This window comes from Aquarana catesbeiana, linkage group LG02 (assembly GCF_042186555.1).
Source record: "Aquarana catesbeiana isolate 2022-GZ linkage group LG02, ASM4218655v1, whole genome shotgun sequence".
Lineage (NCBI taxonomy): Eukaryota > Metazoa > Chordata > Amphibia > Anura > Ranidae > Aquarana > Aquarana catesbeiana.
Window position 1 is genome coordinate 161,131,198 of NC_133325.1, and position 21,086 is coordinate 161,152,283.

Below are 21,086 nucleotides of genomic sequence, written 5' to 3' on the forward strand. Positions count from 1 at the left end.
AGCTGTAGGGTCTTATATAGACAGATGTGTGGCTTTTCTAATCAAGTCCAATCAGTATAATCAAACACATCTGGACTCAAATGAAGGTGTAGAACCATCTCAAGGATGATCAGAAGAAATGGACAGCACCTGAGTTAAATATATGAGTGTCACAGCAAAGGGTCTGAATACTTAGGACCATGTGATATTTCAGTTTTTCTTTTTTAATAAATCTGCAAAAATGTCAACAATTCTGTGTTTTTCAATATGGGGTGCTGTGTGTACATTAATGAGGAAAAAATGAACTTAAATGATTTTAGCAAATGGCTGCAATATAACAAAGAGTGAAAAATTTTAGGGGGTCTGAATACTTTCCGTCCCCACTGTATATATGTGTGTTATATATACAGTGGGGACGGAAAGTATTCAGACCCCCTTTTTATTTATTATATGTGTGTGTGGTGTAGAGAGATATATAATTTTTTTTTTTTATATATATACTCAGTATCTCACAAAAGTGAGTACACCCCTCACATTTTTGTAAATATTTTATTATATCTTTTTATGTGACAACACTGAAGAAATAACACTTTGCTACAATGTAAAGTAGTGAGTGTACAGCTTGTATAACAGTGTAAATTAGCTGTCCCCTCAAAATAACTCAACACACAGCCATTACTGTCTAAGCCGCTTGCAACAAAAGTGAGTACACCCCTAAGTGAAAATGTCCAAATTGGACCCAAAGTGTCAATATTTTGTGTGGCCACCATTATTTTCCAGCACTGCCTTAACCCTCTTGGGCATGGAGTTCACCAGAGCTTCACAGGTTGTCACTGGAGTCCTCTTCCACTCCTCCATCATGACATCATGGTGCTGGTGGATGTTAGAGACCCTGCGCTCCTCCACCTTCAATTTGAGGATGCCCCACAGATGCTCAATAGGGTTTAGGTCTGGAGACATGCTTGGCCAGTCCATCACCTTTAGCCCTCATGCACACAGGCTGTTAAAAAAACGTTATGAAAACGCCAGTATCTTTGCAGTGACGTTTTTTTAACTTTTTTCAGCTTTTTTCAGCGTTTTTGCAATAGCGTTTTTTAGCGTTTTTGAGCGTTTTTCCGCGTTAGCGTTTTTGAGCGTTTTTTTTTTTTTCAAATTTTTTTTTTTTTTTTTTCAATGGATCAAAAACGCTAAAAAACGTTGGTGAATGACGTTTTTGAGCGTTTTTCAGCGTTTTTCAGCGTTAGAGCGTTTTTACAGCTGAAAAACGTCTCTCAGAACCCACTGGTCCTGGGTTTTTTTTACAGCTTAAAAACGCCTATGCCACTTGCAGCTCAAAAACGCCTAGGTGGGCATGAAGCCATAGACTAACATAGACAGGCCTTTTTAAGCTGCAAAAAAAGCTCAAAAAATCAGCTGTAAAAACGTCCGTGTGCATGAGGACTTACCCTCAGCTTCTTTAGCAAGGTAGTGGTCGTCTTGGGTCGTTATCATGTTGGAATACCGCCCTGAGGCCCAGTCTCTGAAGGGAGGGGATCATGCTCTGCTTCAGTATGTCACAGTATACGTTGTCATTCATGAACTGTAGACCACAGGACATGGTTTCAGTAATCCATGTCCTTAGGCTGCCTGTCTTCAGCAAACTGTTTGTGGGCTTACTTGTGCATCATCTTCAGAAGAGGCTAACTTCTGGGATGACAGCCATGCAGACCAACTTGATGCAGTGTGCGGCGTATGGTCTGAGCACTGACAGGCTGACCTCTCCCCCCCCCCCCCCAACCTCTGTAGCAACGCTGGCAGCACTCATACATCTATTTCCCAAAGATAACCTATGGATATGACGCTGAGTACGTGCATTCAACTTCTTGGTTGACCATGAAAAAGAAGACAACTACTGGGACTCTGTAGTCTGGAGTGATGAGATCAAGATAGATGTTTTTGGAACTGATGGCTTCAAAACTGTTGCAAGGGGGAGGAGTGCCAAGAAAAATGCATGGTGCCTACAGTGAAACATGATGGTGGCAGTGTCCTTTTGTGCTGCTGGTGTTGGGGAGCTGCATTTCATTGATGGTTTCATAAATTCACAGATGTACTGCTCTATATTGAAAGAGAAGATGCTACCATCACTCTGCCCTTGGTCATCATGCACTTTTCCAACATGACAATGATCCAAAACACACATCTAAGGCCACTGTTGCATTTCTGAAGAAGAACAGGGTGAAAGTGTTTCAGTGGCCAAGTATGTCTCCTGATCTGAACCCAATCAAACACCTATGGGGAATTCTAAAGAGACAAGTTGAGCATCACTCTCCATCCAGCATCCAGGCTCTAAAAGAGGTAGTTCTTGAAGAATGGAAAAAGAGATGTTGCAATATGTTGCAAACTTGTTCATTCCATGCTTAGAAGACCTGGTGCTGTCCTTACAATACAAATCATTGCGGTCGTACAAAATACTAGATGTAGTAGGTTTTGTCGTGGGGAGTGTATTTTTGCATCAACTAATTTGAGTAAAACTGAAGACTCTGTAATCCAAGTTATATTATTAACCTTACTTTCATGTAATGAGCTAAACAAATGTTCTATAAAACTCAGTTCGTCAAAATTTTGGAAATTATTCTTGTGTTCATTGAGATATTGATTAAAAGCTTACTTTTCAAAAGGGGTGTACTCATTTATGCTGAGAAGTAAGTGTTTTTCACGATCTTCCCCTCATTTCCTGTCCATGCTATAGATGTTAGACAGAAGAGGAAGCAAGTGGAAATATCCTCAATATGGACACGCTGTAACTTTCAAAACCTGAAAGGGATTCTTACTCTTTCTCACCCTATGCTAGTATAAGTACCATTTTTCTGATCGTACCATATAGTATAACTACCAGTGTGACTTGATAAAAACAACAGCCTACTGCTTATGGATTTGCTAAAGATCTGTCAGGCTTTACCTGTATGGAAGGATTTAAAAAGCGAGAGGGCTTGAATTTGATCACTGCTGTCCATTTCATTGCTGTCAGTGGAGAAGGTCAGATATATTGACTCTGATCTCTGACCGGTCCTAAATCAAGATGGGCACAGAGAGGAAGTTACTTTTAAGGGGCAGGTACAAAAGATCAGAATGGCTTTCATATCTTTACTTTGTACACTTCATTCCTAAATAGGATCACATCACTTTTTGACACCATTATAATCAGATTTGAAAGAATTGCTTCATACTTTACAAAGCCACTTCTATAATTGAGGCAAATCTACTTAAATTTGTTAATGGACTAGATTTTAAAATCTATCTGGGTTACGGACACTGTCAGGGCTGTTAATGTTTGTTTCCCTGACTTTCCCCTCAAGATGATAAAACTCTGCAAGCTGTGTTGTCTGCCCTCTAGTGGAATATTAAAGGCACATCTAGTATACTGCAGCGTATTAATTCCACATAAGATATTTACGCTCTGTATATTATTTAGTTTTATATTTTTAATCTTTTAACCTTTGCTGAAATCTTCTTTTTTTTTTTTTTTTTTTTTACAGAAGAACTTCGGAGACATTTCTCCGCGGCTAAAGCTCAAACATGATTTGCATTGTAAGAATTTTTCATGGTTTCTCGAAAATATCTACCCAGAGATGTTCATACCAGACCTCTCACCGACTTATTTTGGTGCTGTAAGTATTTAGTGCTCAGATTATAAAAAGGAACGGTGTATATGGCTGTCACTGCGCAGGTCTGTTAGGGCTAGTTTACACTTGTGTTGATTAGTAACACAAATTAAAATGCCTAACATGCATTGTGTGTTTGATGCTTTTGTGATGCGTTTTTGAAGCATTAAAGATGCTAGGTAAATTCCCTGTGTGTGTTGGTTTTCTATTTGTTTTAAAGGAGCTCAGTGGAACCTGGGCTCAATACCTGGGCTCAATAGCGCCCCCAGCTCAGTAATGCCCCTACTCTGCAGATCCCCCGCTCATTAGTACCCTCGTTCAGCAGATCCCCCTGCTCATTAATATGCCCACCTTTGCGGATCTCCCCACTGTGTAGTGCCCCCCAGCTCTGCTGATTCCCTGCTCAGTGGTACCCCCAGCCCTGCTGATATTTTGGTTTTGCTGATCCTCCTCACTTCCCGCTATATTGCTCCCATGCTGTACCACGTATAGCATCTAACAGTTTCTTCTGCTCCTGTTTCCCAGCTCTGCTGCATCTCCGCTGCTCGGTCTTCTCTTTTTGATCACCGCTGAAATCCTGTTTTATTGCTTTTTTGGTGCACGCCACATGCGACATATGCTACTTTCTCCATCTCCAGTCTCCCATTTTGGCTGATGCTCAGCCACTCAGTCCTCTCTCTTCGGTCCCCATTCACCTTCCCACATTACGCACCCCACTAACCCTTTCACTATACATTTTCTGAAAGCAGAGACCTTGTAGAATAAAATATTGCAGTTGTATTTGTTATGTCACACGCTTATTTACGCTACCGTTAAGGTGGAATTCCAGCCGGAAATAAAAATCTCCCCTTTACGTATTTGAACAATATAATTAAACTTTTATATTAAGTACTTTTTGGATTGCTGAAAGCCTGATTGTTTAACAATTGTCCAATCCAGACATTCAGCAACCCCCCTCTCTTACACCAACAATATTTGCCCTGTGCAGCCAAATGTGGCTGCACATAGGCACATTCTCATGCCGATGGTGTTCATTCTTTGATCCCTGCCCTTTCCCTGCCTTTTCCATTACCCCACGTGCTTTCTCATGAATGAGGACACACCAGCGTCCTTATTCAAGAGAAAGCTTCCACAGGTGAAGCTTGTAGGGCACTTTTCACACTGGTTGGCTTCAAAACTGCCAGTAAAACGCCTATGTGTTAATAGAGTGCTTTTGCTGCCGTGACTCAAAATCTGCACCAAAAATGCCATTCATTTCAATGGAGGGGAGCGTTTTTGGTGCGCTTTTTTTTAGCTCCCCAAACATGCTCCAAAGATGCTGCAAGCACACTGCCTCAGTGTGAAACCATTAATTGATTTTAAAGGGGAAGCATTTTTCTTGAGCTTTTCAAACAAAAGCGCTTGAAAAACTCAGTGTGAAAGGGCCCTAAATTTTTGATAAGTGCAAAACATACTTGTTGATTGTGTCAGAAATTAGAAGCTGTCCTAGGCTCTCCACCTGTGTTATCTCAGAGTCTATTTAGCCCTCCTAGTTGTTATTTTGGAGTGCAGAATATTTATTCTTTACATTGTGGGCAGTAGGACAGAGGGCAGGTCTGAGTATTTCAGCATAAAACACTGGGAGAACTGATGCCACAAAAATGCTATGTGTTGTCACCCCACAACAAGACTCTAGGAGCCAAATGGCAGATCAACGGGTACTTTTCTGTACTGGTAGGGTCTTTAATTGGATGAAATATGGGGAAATTTTCACGTTTCATGTGCATGTTTTTTTTTTTTTTTTGCCCTGACATACACTTTAAGATTAGAAATACTCATGCTGCCCTTAGAGTGCTGCACCAGAGTAGAAACAGCCCTTCATCCACAATTCCTCATTTACGATTTGTCAATGAACCACCATGTCCATCTCATAAGTTGGACTTGATGGACTTGTGTCTTTTTTCGACCTCACCTACTATGTAACTATGTAACCATGTTGTAAATGTTTTTTATTCCTATGCTTTTCCCTATTTGTAGATTAAAAATGAAGGATCCCAGAGCTGCCTTGATGTTGGGGAAAATAACCATGGAGGAAAACCGCTCATCATGTACCCCTGTCATGGAATGGGAGGAAATCAGGTACAACATAACTACAATCTAAAAAATGTGTTGAGCTGTGAATATATTCAAACATACATAGATTCAAATATTCAAAATCATGTAGTGCTCATACACTGATGAAAATATAGTGCTATAAGTGCAAAAAAAGAAATGCATCCATATATACATGCAAAGCTGTAAACATTTGCATTCATAAATTATATTTTTCAATAAAGTGCCAGGTGAGGTATACAAATTGAATATGTTCAACTAAAGTACCAATTATTCTGTGCAAAGCATTAAAAACCTCATATAATGTTCATTCAAAATGCCAAATCTTCATTCAAATGTGACATAAAATTGGTGAATGAGGAATCCCAGTACCAAATACTGGTGGTGACACAGGTGCTCCACACATGCTTATTTACAGTTCAAAAGCTGCACTCCACCGCTTCCTGTAGCAGACCAGATGTTCCTTTTGTGAGGAAGAGCTGTGCGGTCTGGTGTCCTATCCTGCCCTGAGACTCCTGACTGCCAGACCAAGACTACATTGCTTTGGGATTTGGCCATACATTAACCCTGCAGAGAAATACTACGTCATATGAGGAGAGAGCTGATTTACTCATATATTGAGCTTATCATGCCAACCATGAGAATGGAAGGCATGGTAGTCTGGGAAGTTGACATTTACACAGTAATCAGTGGCTTTTTTTTAGCTCTGACCGCTGTATAAATGTCACTAGTCCCAAAAAAGTGTCAAAAGTTTCCGATCTTTCCGCCACAGTGTCGCAGTCCGGCCAAAAATCGCAGATCGCCGCCATTACTACTAAAAAATAAACAATAAAAACTCCATAAATCTATCCCCTATTTTGTAGACGCTATAACTTTTGCGCAAACCAATCAATGCATGCTTATTACGATAATTTTTTTTTTTTACCAAAAATATGTAGAAGAATACATATTGGCCTAAACTGATGAAGAATTTTTTTTTTTTAATTTGGGATATTTATTATAGCAAAAAGTAAAAAATGTATTTTTTTTTTCAAAATTGTCGCTATTTTTTTTTATAGCGCAAAAAACAAAAAAACGCAGAAGTGATCAAATACCACCAAAAGAAAGCTCTATTTGTTGGAAAAAAGGGACGTACAGTGTTTGGTACAACGACGCACAACCACGCAATTGTCAGTTAAAGCGACACAGTGGTGTATCGCAAAAAATGGCCATTAATGACCTTAATGGTCATTAAGGGGGCAAATCCTTCCGGTCCTTAAGTGGTTAAAGGTGTTGCACAGGTACAATGAAAAGACAACTTCTCATATCATAGAATTAATGTCAAGCGCAAAAATTGCAACTAAAACTTTGTGTTGTATTGTAAAAGACCGAACCAAGCACAAAGTGCAATAAGAAAAGCAAAGCAATTGTACATCGATGTATAGAAGCCTTCATTCAGGTTGTGCTGAATCCAGGCTTGTTGATTTTGATTTTTTGAATATGTTTGTTTGAGTATATTCACAGCGCAACACAATTGTTTGATAGTTATGTTTTAGTATTGGGATGTGCAATACATTGAGTGCAGCTGTTTATTAATCATTCATTAATGATTTTAGATCATGACACTTAGCGCAGATTATTTTCTTTGTTTAGTAACTACAATCTACTCTTAATAGTGTAATTAATAGACATGTGCATTCGTTTTCGTCCGAATGCATTTTTCGTCAGAATTTCAGGTATTTTTGTTAGCATTTTAACAAACGATATTGAAAGTGCAGAATCCGAAAAACAAAAGATCCGACATAAACAAATGCTTTATTTTCGTTTTCGTTGCTACAACAGTTCGATATAGATAGGAGATTTGACATGATGATGACAATAACAATCTGTGTCCATCAAACCTGTGGTCGAATGTGCCTAACCTTAACTCTATTAGTCCAAGATTATTCTACATAGAGAGAAAAGATTCGACGTAGGGGGAGAAAAGATTCGACGTAGGGGAGAAAAGATTCGACGTAGGGGAGAAGATAAATAAAAATAATGATGATGATGAATGTTATTGGCTGATTGTAACCAAAGAGGAAGAGCAGTAAAATAACTAGAACTAAGTACACACGTACTTTGGCTTATGGTGTCTGAAGATTTGACGGAGCAGGTAAACTATGCGGCGTCGTACAGTTTAGCTGCTCTGTCGAATCTTCTTTGAACATTCGACAGACACCATAAGCCTTCAATGACAGATTCGACCTTAATTTGGATTTTCGGACGAATGCAATTTTTAACGAAAAACGAAATAAATAAAAACGAATTTCGGGAGTAAGTTTATTTTTTATTTCGCGAGTAACTAAATAAATGTATTTTTCGGACGAAAACGAAATTCCGAAACAAAATATTTCAGTGTGCACATGTCTAGTAATTAAACATATGAAGAGTTTGGTGGTTTTAAAGGATTTCTGTATTTTTAAAATATGTAGCGGGGGATTTACTAAGACAGCAGCAGGGAGAATCTGGAGCAGCTGTGCAGGGCAACCAGTCAGCTTCTAACTTTTACATTTTCCAAGCTTAACTGAACAAGCGGAGGTTGACTGGTCACTATGTACAGCTGGTCCCAATTCTCTCTGCTCCAGCTTTAGTAACTCCCCCTCCTCATAATCTCTTTGACTACCATTAATCCAGGAACAAAAACACTACCTACATGTCTCTTGCACCTGTTGTTTTTTAATTTTTCTGAGCTTTGAGAACTGTCCTCACAGGCAAAATATAGTTTAAAGATTGCGTTTACATTCACCCTGTCTGTAGAGCCCACTGTACAGTGCAATTTACAAGATTTCTGTAGATCAGGACTAAGAACGACATAAAGTCCACCTTTGTTCCCTGGACTTGCACTCTATTGTTAAAAAAAAAAGCAAGAGTATAGGTGTTACTCCTCTATACACTAGTTTGTATTAATGTCACCAGTGCCAGGAGCCATAACTGAGTATGTTTAGAATATGCACGTGGGCTTTTCTTGAAACTACCAGCTTTACTTAAAACTCTATTTGTAGGCTGCAATGATACTGTTCAGTCAGTTTAGCTCCTAATTTCCATCTGCCCAGGCATAGCTTTATAGATAGGAGTCCATAATGGCAAAGACCTTAGCAGGTAGACCTTGCAAGTGTTGATTGAAGGTTACTTTCTTGTCTGGTCTGGACCTTCTCCCCTTTCCCATGCCGTCCAGTTTGTTCCCAGCCCCCGGCCTTCCCCTTGTTTTTAATGCAGGACAGGGAGGAAGGCAGAACCCAAAAAGCCTGAGAAACAGGCAGACCTAAAGTTAACCCTTCCCCGGTCTGGGCAACCCATGTTCACAGTAAGCCACCTTGTAGGTACCTGCCTACATGTATAAGTATGATGCCAGAAAGGCCTCCTTTTTTATGGTTTTTCATTGTTGCCAGGTTGAGCTGTCCTTCTGTGTCCCTCACTGCGCCATCTGCTAGTATGGCCATCTTCTGCGCTACTTTTTCTAGGTTCCCAACAATCTTTCAGTCCTTGGGCGGCCACATATGATGTAGCACCTGTACATACATGCAGGAGTAACTTCATCCATGATACCCAACATCATTCATGGCATCTTACAGTGAGTGTATAAGTTGCACTTGCACCTCAGGCAGTGTACTCTAGAGGAAAAATTGCTTTGGGACCAGGAAAAGATTTTCTGATTTCTCTTAGTTTTTTTTTTTTTTTTTAACCAAAGTTCCACTTTAGGTAGAATTTTCTTTAGGACATGGCATAAATACAGTTATTTTAATTGAGGGACATAAATGCATAAATCTCAATTCCATACTTCTATTACAGTATCTAGTTTCTGTTCTTTTATACTAGCATGCTTTCTACTAACTCCAGTGCTTATTTGTTTTAGTACTTTGAATATAGTACGCAAAAAGAACTACGACATAATATTGGGAAGCAGCTGTGCTTGCGCTCCAAATACAGTCCAGGACCAGTGGAGCTTGGAGAGTGTCAGTACAAAGGAAAAGGGACCACTGTTCCAGGAAACGAGGAGTGGGAATTGACAAAGGTAACTAGTTTTTCCTAATCAAGCTTGCAGTAGATGTCACTCACTATAGGAGAGACTCTGCAAGGATCTCAGAAAACCTAGCACACGAGAAGAAGAGTAAATGGTGCAAAAATAAGGCAAGCTATGGATGTGATTGCACATTGTATGCAACACTCCCTATATGTACCGATCACTCTCCTTCATTGTATGTTTCTTCATGCCACCTCTAAATTAAAAAAATAGCTTCAGTCTCGGCCAAAAGCCCTAGCCCATGAGGTGCTGTGCAGAAAAAAGCCAAAAGGTGTTGTGGCCCAGTGCAGTTTCTTTATCGTACATCACAGGACACAGAGCCGGTTATTATAATAATAACTACTTATACGCCATCTCTAGGTGAATGGACACTGGTAGATCAATGAGAACAATCAAACAGGAAATCCTCCCCTATATAACTCCTCCTACACAGGAAGCACTAGAATAGTCCCTCTTATTGGTGTCAGTGGAAAGAATAGTGAGCCAACATTGGTGTCAGTGGGAGGAATATTGACCCATCATTGGTGCAGTTTTTTTTTTCCCAGTGTCTGTAAGGTGGTGGTCACTGAAACCAGCAGAACCCTGGTAGGTTAGGTGCACCTCTTGGGACTGTCTGGGTCTGCCACAGAGTCGTCAGTCTTTTGCCTTGTATTGGCTCTTGGAGCAGAAGTTATGAGCTCATTATTGTGAGACAATTAAATGGTAGCAGTTCCAAAACCAAATAGGGACATGAGGTCTATCTTAAGATCTCAAGCTGCTGAGCATCCTTCTGTTTCAGATAGGCTAGTTCTGTTTAGGGATGACCTCTCTGCAAGAGGTAGATTTCGGGGTCCATAATCATCTGTAAATGCACGTCTTCATGTGGCGGTTTGTTTCCAGGCCCATCAATGATTTCTGTATTTGCAGTGGAAAGTCGTTTTTTCTTGGTGAATCTTCCCTTTGGATTGGCCACAGCTGCGGATGGTTCACAAAGCGTCTTGCTGAAGACACCTCAATACTCGTTACCTCAATAATCTTTGCTAAGGAAGTAGTCGATTCCAGGAGTTCCTTTTATGTATTTCTACAGGAGGAAGCTGTGTTTAGGTCGAAGCATGTTCCCTACATACAGTCCTACTCCACGTCTTTAGTAGAGGATCATTCTGTCTGTCTGCAACTTGAAGATCTGGGCATTGGATTGCCCGGAAAGGCTCTGTTCCCAGGGTGTTGCAGAGCAAAAATTGGTGGTCGATATTCTTCCTTTTCAGGAATTTGGAAGATAATAACCACTGATGCCAGTCTCTCCAGTTGATTTGAGGGTGGCTACAGTTCAGTGGGCTTGGTCTCCACAGGAGAGAATACTGTCCGTCAATATCTTGGAACTTTTTTTGGCCAATACGCCTTGCTCTGGATTATGGGACAAACCAGTTGTAGGTTCAATCAGGAAATGCCTCTGCAGGCATATATATCAACCACCAGGGCGACACCAGAGGTCATGCGACTCAGGGGGGTGATCCACAGTGCTGTCTTTATCACCAATACATACTCCAGGGATAGAATAGTGGCAGGGGGAACTCTTCAGGTGAATCTACTAGATTCCAAGTTCTACAACAAGTTGGGACAGGTGTGAACTCGGGATGAGAGTTCCGCTGCCAATAGGGGTAGATGTACTGGTAACAGCTTAGGGACCGGTTCTCCCTTATTTGAAGTTTTTCCTCTGTTTTTTGGCTTCTGCCACAACTTTTGCGAAGAATCCGGGAGGTGGTAATACTGATATTAGTGTTGGCTGAATTAGCCCAGGAGGGCTTGGTACACTGACATAGCGAGCCTTGCAGGGGTTGCTCCTTGGACACTCCCAGTCCAGCGGGACCTAATGGTCTTGAGTCCTGTATCTCAGCACTGTTGAGCCCCTGGAAGCTAGCTTTGGGGAACTTCAATTACAGCACTTGAAAATATTTTTTTGCCTGGGGTGAAGCCAGGAAGTGGCACCCGCAGAAATATGTGTGGGAGATTTTTTTCTTTGGTGGCAGTTTCTATGATGGTGTCTCCCTCCCCTCAAGGCTCTGTGTCCTGTGATGTACGATAAAGAAAATAGGATTTTTTGTCATACTTACCTGTAAAATCCTTTTCTTTGAGTACATCACAGGACACAGAGGCCCCTCCCCACTTTTGGGAATGTATTGCTTGCTAGCAAACTGAAGTGCTTCCTGTGTGGAGGGGTTATACAGGGGAGGACTTCCTGTTTGATTGTTCTGATTGATCTACCAGTGTCCATTCACCTATAGGTGGCATATAACCCAAGTAGTTATTATAATAACTGGCTCTGTGTCCTGTGATGTACTCAAAGAAAAGAAAAGAAAATTTTACAGGTAAGTATGATGAAAAAATCCTATTTCAGAGTGGGATCCCATACCATAGTATTACTCCAGCACCCCCCAGCCAGAAGCAATTCCCAGGGGGCGACTCTGTAAAATAGGGCAGTTGTTTTGTAGTCCACTTAGAGATCATGGAACAATGGTAACTGATAAGACAGACAGACAGAAAGTTATAAGGTCATCTGTTTTCTGAATAGATGTACAGAATTTATTATTTATTTTTTTTTAATGCACCTCCTAAACGGCTGTAACAAAGCATTTTTAATGAATTGTGTGAAAATATATATAAATGGTGCCAACCTAAACCATACATACTGTATATGTGAAAAAAAGCAACAGCTGCCCCTTTAAGTGTGAAACACACTAAATAAACAAACAAAACTTTCCAAATGACGTAATCTCCTCAAATAAAACTAGTGACCTGTGTTTCAGAAGCGTGTGTCTTTCCAGTTATGTGAATTCTTTGATTAATATCCCCAAAAAAACATATGTCACTATAATTAAACTTGTATATCGCAAACATGTACACAAACAATTATTCAATCAGCATAAATATTTTTGAAAAATATGCAAAAAAGGAAAAAAAGTTCTTTGTAATATTCAACAAAATCCAGTTTTTCCATTGCACTGCACAGATGAGATCGGCCACGTTCAAGGTGATGTGGCCGTAGGCTTTAGCCTACAGCACCTGGTATTCCCAGGCGGTCTCCCATCCAGGTACTAACCAGGCCAGAACCTGATTAGCCTCCGAGATCAGACGAGATCAGTCTACAGCATCCAATTTGCTAGGAATGCACGCCGCAGCTTTTTAAGATGAACGGCAGTGTTTGTCGAACCATTTTACGGATCTTTGGGCTACATTTTAACACAGATACACTGATCGAGCTGGTGCCATTCTGGGCACTATAACATGTAAGCGCATTGGACACTATCATCATGACTTTATCCAATCACAGCTCATTCCCGCCCCACAGTATAAAAGTATTCTTTAAATGACAGCCATTTTCAATGTAATTTGGGCGTGAAGAGAGATAGAACAGGGCTCTGTTCATTGATATTAGTTAGTGTACTATACTGTGCTATTTTGCTTCAATTGTCAGTGTACAATATTAGTTTAGTGTCAATCTAGGGATAGTGTGAGTGTAGTGAGGAGGACCATCATTCAGCTTTGCATAGTATGCAGCTAGAGTAGGGACAGCTCTGATAGTTTCACTGTAGTCTAGTGAGACCGTGTCATTCATACATATATTAGTGTAGAGTAAGGACAGCTCAGATAGTTTCAGTGTAGTGTAGTGAGACCGTGTCAGTAATCTTTACATTTGTGTATAGCTAGAGTAGGGACAGTTCAGATAGCGTCAGTGTAGTGACGGTTGAACACAGTCTATTTGATTGCGTTACTGCTAGTTTAACGTCATTTACTTCTGTGTGCATTGCTGCCAGTTTAACGCCATATAGTTTTGCGTGCGTTACTGCCAGTTTAATGCCATTTACTTCTGTGTGCATTACTGACAGTTTAAGGCCATATAGTTCTGTGCATCACTGTACGTTTAGCGCATTATATTGTGGTATATTATAGTGTATGCGTGGAATGTGTCTGTGTAGTGTGAGTACACTGATTAAAGTGCATCTACGTACAGATTTCAACTTCTTCTTTACATTTGCTTATAAGCACAGCCCCCTCCCTCCCAATAATGTCTGGGAGGAGAACAAGAAAAGGCAGATGTTCCCTTGGCACTGTAAGGGGGCCATCAACAAATGTGTCCACAGGCAAATGTGGACGAGGTGGGCAGTCCTTAGGCAGGGCATCATTTCCTCTGTTTAGTGTGTTTGCCCTTGCTATCCAGCCACAGCATGCAGAGGAGGTGGTGGACTGGCTTACTAAACCTTCCTCATCCTCTGTCACGCAAGCAGAGACAAGTGTGCAGTCCCCTGCAGTTGCCAGAGTGGATAAACATGCCTCCTTGTCCACATCTATTCCAGCCATAGCCCCAACATCAGCCATTGAGGAGTCAGAGTTATTTGACCACAGCATCAGCCACTTGCTCCTTGATGATGCCCAGCCATTACTGAATTCAGATGTTGGTTCTGAGTTTGAGGATGACAGGAACATGAGCCTAGAGAGAGGGAGGAACACTGGTAGACAAATTGACATTCATATTGCCAAATTGTCTCCAATGGTAATTATGAAGATGGAGGAGATGGAGATGATGATGATGAGGTCACTGATGCGACTTGGGTACCAGATAGAGCAGAGAAGGAAACCTAAAGGTGAGGTGGCACAACAACAAGGAGGGCGACATCAAGAAAGAGTAGAGCAGTCACCCTATTCCATGACATTCTGCAGCTGTTATCTCCTGGCCCACTCCCTAAAGCTCAGCTGTCTGGGCCTTTTTCAGCACATCTGCAGCAGATCACACTGTTGCTATCTGCAAACTGTGTTTCAGGCACATCAAATGTGGCAAAAACACCAACCATTTGGGTACCACATGCCTAACAAGGCATTTAACGTCCAACCACTCAGCCCACTGGCAAGAGCACCTAAAAGCCACACAAAAGGGGCACAAATATGTCCCTCCTCCTCCTTACCCACTTCAGTCTGCCTCTGCGATACTGAGTCATTACCTTTCATTAGCCTCCACTGACAGGGATGATGGTATAACACAGGGTGTCCAAGGTCCTAGCAGCACATCTGCCAGCAGCCCCACACCAGCTGTAGATTGTAGCCGGCAAATTTCTCTGCCCCATCTGCTGCAGTGGAAAAAAAACATAGTCCCTGCCACCCACATGCCCAGCTTCTGAATGCAAGCTTGTCAAAGCTGTTGGCTCTCCAACTTCTGCCTTTCAGGCTGGTTGATTCTGCCCCCTTCCGTGAATTCGCACAATGTGCTGTACCACAATGGCAGGTTCCCAGTCGCTACTACTTTTCACGTTAGGCCGTTCCATCTCTCTACCATAATGTAGAAAGGAATGTTCTGGCATCGTTCGGCAAGGCAGTCAGCCATAAAATCCACCTTACTGCTGACATGTGGTCCAGCAAGCATGGGCAGGGATGATATATTTTGTTCACAGCACACTGGGTAACGCTGCTTGCAACTCGAAAGGATGCAGGACAGGGCTTCTGAATGCAAGCTTGTCAAAGCTGTTGGCTTTCCAACTTCTGCCTTTCTGCCTGGTTGATTCTGCCCCCTTCCGTGAACTCGCACAATGTGCTGTACCACAATGGCAGGTTCCCAGTCTCTACTACTTTTCACGTAAGGCCGTTCCATCTCTCTACCATAACGTAGAAAGGAATGTTCTGGCATCGTTGGGCAAGGCAGTCAGCCATAAAATCCACCTTACTGCTGACATGTGGTCCAGCAAGCATGGGCAGGGATGATATATTTTGTTCACAGCACACTGGGTAACGCTGCTTGCAACTCGAAAGGATGCAGGACAGGGCTCAGTGCTGCAGCTTGTTGTGCCCCCATGTCTCCATACAGCTGGTGGTGATGATGCCAGACCTGTGAGCTTTACCCCCTCCTCCTCCACCACCTCCATGCCCTCTTCTGCAGAATTGTCCTATGAACATCAGATACCCCCTAAGTGTTCAAAGGGCTATTCCCAGAGTCAGGCTAAAAGGTGCCATGCAGTGCTTCAGCTGGTGTGTTAGGGGACAGGAACCACCCCGGAGCAGAGATTCTTGCAGCTCTGCAGGGACAGGCCCAGAGGTGGTTCACACCATGCCAGCTAGAGCCAGGAATGGTGGTGTCCAATAATGGCTCAAACCTCCTGTCCACCCTTATGCCCCGTACACACGGTCGGACTTTGTTCCGACATTCCGACAACAAAATCCTAGGATTTTTTCCGACGGATGTTGGCTCAAACTTGTCTTGCATACACACGGTCACACAAAGTTGTCGGAAAATCCGATCATTTTAAACGCGGTGATGTAAAACATGTACGTCGGGACTATAAACGGGGCAGTGGCCAATAGCTTTCATCTCTTTATTTATTCTGAGCATGCGTGGCACTTTGTCCGTCGGTTTTGTGTACACACGATCGGAATTTCCGACAACGGATTTTGTTGTCGGAAAATTTTATCTCCTGCTCTCCAACTTTGTGTGTCGGAAAATCCGATGGAAAATGTCCGATGGAGCCCACACACGGTCAGAATTTCCGACAACACGCTCCGATCGGACATTTTCCATCGGAAAATCCGACTGTGTGTACGGGGCATTAGACTGGGAAAGTTGACACATGTGCCATGCCTGGCATATGTCCTCAATTTGGTGGTGCAGCGTTTCCTAAGTACGTACTCAGGGTTGCAAGATGTACTAAAGCAGGCCAGAAGAGTCTGTAGCCATTTCAGGCGGTCATACACAGCCAGTGCTCAGTTGGCTGAAATTCAGCGGGAATTCCACCTGCCTGTAAACCGCCTTATTTGTGACATGCCCACCAGGTGGAACTCAACTTTGGGAATGCTGCAGCGGCTATACATGCAGCAGAGGGCCGTCAACGAGTACCTATGCCAGTACGGCACGATGACAGGCTCGGGCCACCTCGGCTTTTTTTCCCCACACCAATGGCTGATCATTAAGGATGCATGCACTGTATTGTCACCATTTAAGGAGGCCACAAGGATGGTGAGCAGTGACAGTGCATGCATCAGTGACACAATCCCTGTTGTGTTCCTGCTGGAGCAGACTCTGTGTGGCATTATGGACAGGGCACTGGAGGCAGAGCAGCAGGAGGAAGAGGAGGACTTCCTTTCCTCTTAAGGCCCACTTTATCCAGACACCATCATTCCTATGTCACAGAACACACAGGAGGAGAGAGGGGAGGAGGATGAGGAGGAAGATTCTGGCACTTTCATAGGCTTCGAAGTAGAGGAAGACAGAAGAGGAAGGCGTAAGCGATGCCTTGCCAACCCCCGGACCCTTGGGAGTAGTATGTGGCTGGGAGGAGGAAGTTCCAGATGCTGTCATCCTGAGTGACTCCGAGGAGTCTGCTTCTCAAGCCTCTGCAAATTTGAGGCGCATGGGCAACCTCATGCTTCAAAGCCTGCAAAAGGACCCAAGAATACGTCGCATAAAGGAGAAGGATGATTACTGGTTGCTAACCCTCCTTGACCACCGTTATAAGGGGAAGGTCTCAGAACTCATCCCGTCCCCACAGAGAGTGCATAAGATAAAATCTCTTGAGGACACGTTAAAGAGAATTTTGTTGAACATTTTTCCTGACTCCAGTGGGTTACAGTGTGGTGGAAAACGTCGTTATGAGTCTTCTGCTGGTCAAGAGAGGAGCGTTGGAGAATGCGTCCGCCTAAGTGAGGCATTTTAAATTTTTTTAGTCCTCTCCGCCCAGGGCTGTCAGCTTCCACATCCCATCGGCAGCATCTGCATCACATGGTGGACGATTACCTCGGGGCCAAAACAGAGATGGAGAGCTTTCCAGCTGACTATCCACTGACTTACTGGGTCATGAGAATAGACCACTGGCCAGAACTTGCCCAGTATGCTATTGAGTTGTTGGGCTGCCCTGCATCCAGCGTGCTTTCAGAACGGGCATTCAGTGCTGCAGGAGGTTTCGTTACTGATCATAGAAAGCGTCTGTCCACTCAATTGCAATTTTTTACAGAAAGGCCAAATCGAAAGTATCTCTATAGGGTTACGGTGGGAAGGCACCGACACCCAAAGACACATTTTTCAACACCTGTTTGACAGGTGCATATCATTGCAATTTTTTACAGCAAGGCCAATTCTTGCTTTCATCAAGATTACCTCGATAGGGTTACGGGGGTAAGGCGCCACCGACACCCAAAGACACATTTTTCAGCACCCGTTACTTCTATCCAAAGTCAAAGTGACACCAGAATGAATCCAAAAAATCTCTAATCTTGTTCCCAGTGCACTACATTGTGGCCTCATCATACACAGTGGCTCCCCAGCTGTTGCTGAGCAAAATAAAGGCAGCTTGCAGGAAAATTTTCATTTTTTTTTTTTTGGCTTTATAAATGCAATTATTGCTGCAGGCACTATAGGCACTATATTGGAAGGAATTTTTCATTTTTATGCGTTCACCTTAAAAATCAAAAAGTCACTACTCATTTAAAAATGACGTTTTTCACAAACTTTTTTTTTTTATTGATACATGTCCCTCAGGGCAGAACCCGAACTCCTATAACCATTGTATGCCCAATTACTTGCATATAAGCCTTCAAAATGGGCACTTTGGATTTTTGACGTTCAGGTCCCATTGACTTTAATGGGGTTCGTTATTTGGGTCCGAACTCGCAGTGTTCGAAAGTTTGGGTGCCGAACAGGGATTCGTTCGGCCCATCCCTAGTTATTTTCCTTTCTTGGTGATCGATGCTCATCCATATGAGGGGAGTACATGTTGACTGAAGGAAAATGCTGATTATGTGAAGAAGCTGTGAAGTTATCATATGGTCTTTTTGGATAAATAACAAGGCAACAGTGGCGGCCCATCCATTAGGGGCACACGGGCGCTGCCCCCCCATCCATTCATCGGGCCCTCTGATCTACATGCAGGGCGCCGGACTATGGATTCCAATCGCGGGGGGGGGGGGGGTTTGAAGCATGTGATTAGAGCCACAGGCTCTAATAGCCTTAAAAAAAGGGTGGTCTCTGCGCCCCGATCCCACCCAGTTGTTTGACAATAGTGAATGAATATTAGCTATTTTCACACTGATCCTCCTCCCGGCCAATCAGGAAGTGGGTCATGAGACCCATCGCCCGATTGGCCCGAAAGGAGATGTGATCTGCTTGGTCGCCAGGAGGAGAGACTGGGGAACCAAGACCTGCCTGGAGAGAAGCCACCGCCGCCGCCCAGAGCACTGCTTGCGAGATGGGATAAGTGTTGCCCCTGACTTACTGACTGACCAACGGGGGGTGCCGCCCATGACCCGGCCGAATGGGTGGGGGCTTCAGTGCTGTCCGTGACTTGGGGGGGGGGGGGGGGGGCTGTGGCGGTCGCCACTGCAAGGCGTGATTGGTCCAGGGGGCCTTAGGGCTCTGGTGAGTGCATCACTTGCGGTGGAGAACTTTTTGTGTTATGTGATAGAATCACTCATATAGAAGCATGGTGGACGGGAAGAAGTTTTCCATGTGCAATAACATTGGACGTAAAAGACTTTACATATTTTTCAAAGATATTTACGCTGATTGAATATTGTTTGTTTACACGTTTGTGATCTATACATTTAATTACAGTGACATGTTTTTTTTTGGGATATTAATCAAAGAATTCAAATAACTGGAAAGTTTCTGAAACAGAGGTCACTAGTTTATTTGAGGAGATTAATGCCTACTTTATTTCGAAAACATTTTTAATGATCTATTTAACAGACCACAGGAATTATATAATAGGAGTTCATGGTTATGGGGTGCTTAAGGTGTCTGTAAACCCTAACACTCTACCCTAAAGCCTGGGACTGAACAAAAAAAAACTGAGGAGCTCGCAAAGAGGTTGTGTACTAACGATGCAATGTTAGTATAGCGATCTCCTAGCTAGCTGCGTGCCCCCGCCAGAACACACAGGTCAGAGATCGCAGCCATTGGCTGAGAGCGCTGATCAGATGCTGGTTTTCTAGCAAGCTCGTTCAACAGAAGCTGGCCATGGGATTGGCTTCTGTCAAACAAGGATCTGTACACATGGTCCGACCGTCGGCTGGTATCTACTATACCAGCTGATTATGGCCAATATTTGGCCCATGTGTATGTGGCTTTAGTCTATAATCTTACCTAAACTTATAACTGTTAATTTAAGTTGCCTAATGCTCTTAAAAATGTATTTCTTTTCCAGGATCGTTTACTAAAAAACACTGGTTCTCAACTGTGTCTATGCTCCCGGGGAGAACATCCGTCCACGACCCACTGTAATCCTGGAGATGTACACCAGCGCTGGGGTTTTAGCTAATTCACATCATGCTCAGTGACTGCTACATGAGGGCTTAATCACTGCAGTGCCTTCTTATCCCCTGGATACAAATGAGGAAAGTGCTCATATCTCAGAGTTACCACTGGGCAGGAAGCCTTTAAAACGTGTTGTCCTTTTAAAATGTTTACAACTTAGATCAGTGCCTTGAAAGAAGTGAAAATAACCAAATGAACACCTTTTCCTTTAAAATAAGCTTTCATAAAGCTGGGTGTTGGTGTTCCCTTTAACTTCATTTATGGATTTTAAAGAGAGGTTTGGACAAGCCAGATTTGCACTAGTTGTTCTCCAACACTACACAAGTGTACAACATCCATCTATTGGTTTTATCCTCGACCTTGAGCAGATATTTCATTTGAGAAATGCTGCACTTGTTTATATATAGCAATAATTACGGTAGTCAAATCAATTTGCAGTGAACCTATCGCTGTCATTGACAGATTTCAGTATATGCTAAAGAATCTTGCTGGGATTTGTATCCACACAACAGTTTTGACCTCAAGTTGTCTAAATATGACAAGATTACTGTAAGGTTGCACAAAATCCAGACTGGACTGGTTCTCTTCTGCTCGGCCAATTAACAATCTGTGCAAAAAAGTGGAATTTTACATGATTCTTCTAGCAAGAAATGAGCACCGCCTGACCGCTATGAAGCGTTTTTGAACCGTGAATCTTGTGATATCTACTGTGATTTAATCCATTTTGATATGCACATCTATTATATTTTGATAGTCTTTGCACAGCACCAAGGCCATTATTTAAAAAGGCAAAGAGCAATAACCCATAACAACCTGTCATATTTTTTCATTCCTAATCCGACGGCAGTAATGTTCTGTGTGATGGATTAAACTGTTTGCTCATCACTGTTGCTTTATGCACTGCTTATGTCTTCAACTGTAGCAGAAAGGAAGGTCAAAATGCATTTTGGATGTTCATTTTTCAAACCAATGTCAGAACTGTGATAATTTCCTAGTTTATATTTAGGCAGGGATTTTCTTTTCTTGTTTTCTTTGGGACATGGTTTCTAAAGTGACTTCTTACTTTGTC

The 21,086-nt window shown here is 42.6% G+C and overlaps 1 protein-coding gene across 2 annotated transcripts in view; it reads left to right on the forward strand.

The window, feature by feature from the left end:
* The window catches only part of GALNT6 (polypeptide N-acetylgalactosaminyltransferase 6), a 118,307-nt gene extending 97,405 nt beyond the window's left edge, over positions 1-20,902 (forward strand). For both annotated transcript variants that reach the window (XM_073613703.1, XM_073613704.1), the window contains exons 8-11: positions 3,495-3,626; positions 5,637-5,738; positions 9,586-9,744; positions 19,908-20,902. In XM_073613703.1, the coding sequence (XP_073469804.1) occupies positions 3,495-3,626; positions 5,637-5,738; positions 9,586-9,744; positions 19,908-20,021 (507 nt within the window). In that variant the 3' untranslated portion in view covers positions 20,022-20,902. The remainder of the gene's footprint in view (positions 1-3,494; positions 3,627-5,636; positions 5,739-9,585; positions 9,745-19,907) is intronic.
* Positions 20,903-21,086: the final 184 nt, after the last annotated feature.